Here is a 6,468-nt window from a genome sequence, read left to right as displayed (position 1 = left end):
CACATTAAAGAACATTTATTTAAAGGCCCAATCTGTATTTTTTTTTCACCACAGTCACTTGAGCGTTTCTCAACCTTCTCAACATCGGTATTGAAAATGTAACCCTCCACACAATCCTGGATAGATACGATAAGTAGGCTACTATTACACAAAAAGGTGGCGTGATACAGAAATAAGTGAACACACTTCATGCATGTACATTTATGGATTGGAAAAAAATTCAGATTCATGGCATGAAGTAACATCAGATTACATAAAAAAAAATGTGGGATTGAAAAGAGAGTCATCCAGCCATATTAATGCCACCTTTATGAAACCTTTGCTTTGATTCAGCATCTCTCCGTCACAGTATGTATATAACACAAAAATATTTCAAAAGTAATTTTACAGGCATGATGTATTGGCTTGTGTTGCAACGTGCATAGGTTTCTATTTGTCTGGTCACTGACTATTTAAAAGGAATAGCAACATTTTGGGAAATAATTTGCTTTCTTGACGAGATCGTTAGGTGTAAAGGTGAAATCCACTCTCATTTACACTGAATGAAGCTATTATCTGACTATACCCATGACACTTTAGATCTCACCTTTGGCCTGCTTGAGGAAGACCCAGGATCTTTCTCAGGAACATTTCTGACCAGTTTATCTCCTCTCGCATGCTGGAGTGAGTTGAGGTGAGGATTTAGATTTGACTGAGTGCTGTATTCTCCAGCAGAGCTCTTTGATGCATGTGAACGGACAGAGGACTTGACTGAGCATGTTTTATCATGATTGTAACAGCCTGGGGAGGAATTTGACTTGTACAATGTGTCGGCCTTTCTGTTGTTATGTGAAGTCAATGTCGCACCAGCATGGGGCAGAATCGACGGCTGCTCTGCGTTTTCTCTTTGGTCCAACGATGTTGATGTAGTTTCTGGGCTGGATGACAGATAAAAAGAAAAATTAAAGAAATAGCATCAAAACATGCATGTCTTACTATACATTTGGTGCCATTTCTGTAAAGATTTTTTAGATGTAGATTCATTACTACGAGTGAGATCTTTCACATTATCAATTTGATAGGTTGTTACTTTAAAGATGACATGTCGGGAAACATTTTTGGCTTCTAATTCACCCCCCAAAAAAGTCACATACTTAATTGTGTTCAGCTGTTCCTGCTGCAAACATTGCCTCTCACTGATTACGTAGGAGCGAAAAAAGAGCATCCCTATCAGCAGGAGTGCAATGGGAACTGGCGAGAACAGCACAATCAGAGCAGTCACCACTCCGTCGCCGTGGTGACAGGCACCAGCTCTGTAGCCCACAAACCTGCAGATGAGTAGAAAATGAGTAGAAAACAAAATGTGACGGAAACAGACACGCATAACACATGAAGTGAGTAGACGCAAGGTTGGCTCACTGTAATGACAGGGTTGAGATGCCGACAGACAGGCCCCCTGCTAGCTTACTGCAGAAGGCGTAACAAGAGAAAAACAGGGGCTCCAGGTCTTTGCAGGAGGGGTGTTTCACAGCAAAGTCGTCCACCACATCTGGGAGCATAGACCTGGAGCGGATACAGAACAAGTCGACATAGTGAACTGACCAGTCAATAAAGAAACATCATCACTAGAATATTCATCACCGGCCAGGGTCTGGTAGAGGCAATGTGAAAGATTCATGTGCACAACATTCAGTTCTGATACTGATTACATCTGACAGGCGGGTCTTGGAAAGGTTTTTAGAACGGCGTGTGCTCACTGGGAGCTGACTCACCAGGGTAGCAAGAATACGGTCGCCACGCTGAATCCCATCAGAACGCACATAATCATGAAGACTGGCAGGTTACTGGGAACGCAGGCGACCACGATCACTGCAGGGATGAAGAGCTGAGGGAGACATGAGCAGGCCTTAGAGACAGGAAGAGGTCGAAGGTGTGGAAATGTACTCTCATCGTTGAGATTGTTATATAAGCATATGTGTGAGTTCTTACTGATAGTCCGATGAAAAGTGTGGCCTTTTTTCCAATTCTCAGAAGAACTATTTGCCACAGAGGGACTGCTATTGAGGCAGAAGCCTGCAAACATATTGATACCTTCTCATTTGAAATTTAAAATGTGTTGCAAATACAAAAAACTTTTTTGTTGCATTTTACCAGTAGAACCAGTAAGAGGTGTTGGAAGTGGGCTCCTAGACCCGCTGCATGGCTGCAAAAAAGTGCAAAATTACCCAAGGACACCTGAGAAGAAAGCAATACGGGACATTATAATAATAATAATATAATATATCATGCTTTGATAACCAAGATCAAGAAGTAAATACATGCACTACTACAGAGGATATAAGGATTATTATATTATGTTGTGAGGCATGCAACACAGCCATGAGCTCAAATTGTACCTGAAATGCCAGCACACTGAACACAAACCCAAGCACCAGTCGTTGGAATGGAATGTGACACATCAGCATCTTCAGCGAGGTCAAATAGGGCGGTCGCACTTTGTCATCAGAGCACAGAGGGCCTGGAAAAAACACCCCAAAATAATATGTATAATATAATGCTCTCATTTCCTTTGTCTCTTAATGGAACATAATCATAGTATTTAACCAGTAACATTGAATGACTCACCCTGCTGCTCCTTCACCCCGAGGAAGAGAACCAGGCTGCAGAGGAAAAACAAGGCACCCATGATCAGAGCCGAGGTCAGGAAATACTCACGCTGGGGGCAAAAAACACACATTAATAATTAAAGACAAATAAAGCACACTTTTATGCTGCCAACAAACCCCAAAGGTACATACGTAAACAGACCTCACTGCTTAACATCATGTAAGTAATGTGACTCTGAATCGTTTTATAGCATTATTATCAACATTATTAAGCATTTTAATATACACAATATTCATAGGCTACCTTCCACTCATCTGTCACTTAGCCAGCTAACGTTCAATATTAGCTTATTAGCATAAAATGTGGGGAAGCTGCTAGCCTGACTTGGTTTGTAGATAACAAAAGTCTACCAGCACTCAGTTTTTGCAAAACAGAAACAGAAAAACAAACAAAAAAGTTTTAATTAGTGAGCGCTAAATGTGCTTTTGTTTTGTTGTTATAGTCAGGCTATCTAGTTATTTTAGCTTTTATGCTAAGCTTAGCTAACCGTCATTGACTGTGACAGCTAGCCTGACTCTTGATAAAATCAACCTACTAGCACTTGATTTTGTAGAAATATATACAGTACATATAATGTGCTAATTAGTCATTTTTAAATGTGCTAGTAGGCGGCAGGGACAGGCTAGCTACTTAGCGTTACTGTTGTTTTATGCTAGGCTAAGCTAACATGTACGCAATAGCTCCAGCACTATATTTAATGGAGAAACACCAGCGTGGTTGTGTCTGCTAATGTAAGGGTAACCCTTGGTAAGAAGGAGAACAAACAACAAAGCCTGTGTTGAGCTAAGAACAGTAAATTACAGGGTAACAAGATAGCTGTGGGACTACAATGCTGCAGGGCTGCTAAAGAAACATGAGTCTTATCTCGTGCTCAGCCGGAGTGACAGCTTTTATTTTCACGCTTTATCTACCGTTTCCTGGAGCGGTGGTGAAAACGTGCTTTGAGGTGTTTCGAGAGCCTGGTCCAGATGTTGACAGGCCTCTTGCTTTTCTGTGTTGTACACTGCTACGACCTGACCCTGCATTACAGAGGCCAACAGCATGGCCACCATCTTCACGCTCATTCCTGCCAAACAAGCACAGAAGGGGAGAAGAAGTGCAGTGGTGGAAGCATTCGGCTATTAAGCTCCTTTATTTTGGGGAAAAGTAGGCTATTTAGTCCACACGGTGAAAATGAAATTGATGCATCAGAGGGGAAATCCTGGTTTACATTGTTGTTTTATGACCATCGGAGATCATTGTCAGTCTTGGTTCTCTTACTGTAGGCCGTGGCAGAGTCCCTGTCTCTGTGATCTCCCCCGAGGAACATGTTGAGTGAGAGGTAGGGAATGTTGTAGCACTGTGAACGGATGACAGGGGGAAAACATGACACCAACAGACAGCACACGAGCAGTGTGGAAACTCCATCGCCACGGTGACACCGCTCAGAGCAAAACGGCAACAGTGACACGAGGACTAGTGTGAACTTCTGTCACCATGGTGACGAGAAGAGGGTGAAAGTGTACAGAAGCCCCAAGACGGTTGACGGATGATTTAAGGAATGAGTACAACAACAAAAAAATACAACAATGTTAGAAAATTTTAATTCCTGGATTCAAAAGTGTTGTTTAAAAGTACATAACTGCATCCAAAGGGTCACAAGATAAATCTGAGGGGTCATGAGAAGTTTACTGAGAGGAAAGAAGAAGAAAACAACATTCTGATACACACACATCCTGTTTTTTAAAACTTTTTTATCATCTTTTTTTCTGTGCCGGGTCTCTAACATTTATTTAAAGTTAGAGAAGTCATCATTGTTTGGTCAAACTGCTAAGTATTCATCTAGACCCCTTTTCAAAAATAGTATTGTACTTTTACTATAACCTTTTTTTATGTAAATGCTCTCTATGTCCCTCTTAAATGTTCAAGTAGAATAAAATGGAAATCTTCAAGTAAAGAACGAGCACGGTCTGAGCAAGAAGCGCCTGTAACACACTGACTTACGCTCATGAGTGTCTCGAACAGACAGGCAGCCGTGAGGAACCACAGCACGCTGGCACCCTGAGACGTCCAACCTCGGGGCTCAAACCACAGCAGCAGATAGAACAGGATAGCAAATGGAGTGGAAAGAATCAGCCTGTGGGATAAACATGGTAGATCAACTGTAGATTAATTCAACAGGAAGTGTGTTAAACATGCAGCTCCGCCCACCAACCATGGAGTGAGTTTGCCGACGGGCGTCCAGTGACTGCAGCTCACCAGATATCCAACCAGAGGGTCGGTCACAGCATCCCAGACCCGACTCACGAAGAGAATCATGGAGACGTAGGAGGCCTCCATCTGTCAATATAAGGGGCTTTATTTTGAAAGTATGATATATGAAACACAGATTTGTGCTGTTTGTGAGAAGAGCATTAAACTCCGGTACCTGCACAACATCCAGAAGAAAAATCTGCTGGGAGACACTTATAGCTGCTGAGGTAATCTGATATGGGACCTCGCCCACAGCATAACACACCTTTCTGGCCAGAGGAATCCCCCCCGACCCCTGTGGGGACCAGAGACAGGAAGGTGGAAAAGACACACACCAGGTGGTTTTCAAAGCAAACTATAATATTATATGGAATATGGAAGGATAAAGACTATAACTCGATTTAAATCACAGTCGATATTTTATTTTTTGTTAGCTTTGTTAGCTAGTTTGAGTGGACAAAACAGGAGCAGGCTTTTTCTGTTTATTAAAATCAAAACAATGGAATTTATTTTGAAAAATAGTTTTATTTCGCTAACTCTTAAAAGTGTGGTTTTGTGCCTAATAATGCATCCTAGAAACCAGAGAAAGTTATAATATGCTGTATTGATTAAATTAAAGAAGTAAGTAATACTTTTAGCTGAGGTATTACAAATGACTCCTATAAAATCGACACTGAAAATATTCATATTTGCCTGTTATATGAATAAAGTCTTGTTTTGATTATGAATGCAAAAGCAGGGAAAACTTACCCTCTGCTGACTTTCGCTGCATGAGTTTCTGTCTGAGGTCTGTCTTATTAAATGACTCTTTAAGGCTTGTACTTGATTCGTAAAATCCTTAAGACAACTCATCCTATGAAGTTATGAATAATAATGCCCCACTCAGACCGCCAGTCTTCCCCTAGTAGCTCTCACACAGTTCTAGTCCCTCTGGTTTGACACTGAAATCTGGTTGAACAACTCCTTCATCTGTCAAAGAGAGGCGCCGCCATCCAGCCCACCTGCTCGTGGTTACAGGAAGGATGAATGAACTGGCTAAACAACAGCTTATCTTGTATCCGATCCCTGACAAAACACGATTCATTAGTGATGAAGGAAATCAGAATTTTACTGTATTTGTTAGAAAATGGTAATAGTTTACCCGCAATACCAGTTTTCTAAAGATCAATTGAGTTTAAAATACCTCCTACTGGTTCTACTGGTAACGATTATCCACGACAGAATATTTGTGATTTATATTATATTGTCCCGATAATCCTCAAATATTTTGTTAAGAAAAAAAAAAAAAAATACATTTAAAAATTGAATTGCAAAAACACGATCGATTATTGTGTGTGTTTTTATCCCGATGCTGATAAAACCCCATATGGTCCTGTCCCTATATGCAGCAAACTAGAAATGCAAAATTAAACAAAACGATCTAAACATTTCGAAAAAGTGTTAATATTTCCTCAATATCAGTTGACATTTCTTCTGAGAATGGGGGGAAAGGCCATGGTTTTCACTGGACTCTGAGAAAACAGACACTCTGCATGAAGCGACGTACAGCTCTGACCTCTTGTGGAACAGCAGTGAAACTTCCATCAATAT

At 41.0% G+C, this 6,468-nt stretch overlaps 1 protein-coding gene across 1 annotated transcript; it reads right to left on the bottom strand.

The window, feature by feature from the left end:
- Positions 1–6,462, bottom strand: mfsd2al2 (major facilitator superfamily domain containing 2a-like 2; the record flags this gene model as incomplete). The annotated part of the gene is made up of 15 exons (XM_084016335.1): positions 1–917; positions 1,134–1,307; positions 1,399–1,542; positions 1,752–1,864; positions 1,969–2,052; positions 2,131–2,214; positions 2,376–2,497; positions 2,605–2,695; positions 3,558–3,712; positions 3,907–3,985; positions 4,630–4,762; positions 4,841–4,965; positions 5,054–5,233; positions 5,880–5,943; positions 6,434–6,462. The coding sequence occupies 15 exons, from the start codon at positions 6,460–6,462 to the stop codon at positions 560–562; spliced, it is 1,935 nt and encodes a 644-aa protein (XP_083872461.1). The 3' UTR covers positions 1–559.
- Between the last annotated feature and the right edge of the window lie 6 nt (positions 6,463–6,468).

The sequence above is a fragment of the Eutrigla gurnardus genome (assembly GCF_963514095.1).
Source record: "Eutrigla gurnardus genome assembly, chromosome: 8".
In the NCBI taxonomy this organism is placed as follows: Eukaryota; Metazoa; Chordata; class Actinopteri; order Perciformes; family Triglidae; genus Eutrigla; species Eutrigla gurnardus.
This window is presented reverse-complemented; position numbering and strand designations above follow the sequence as displayed.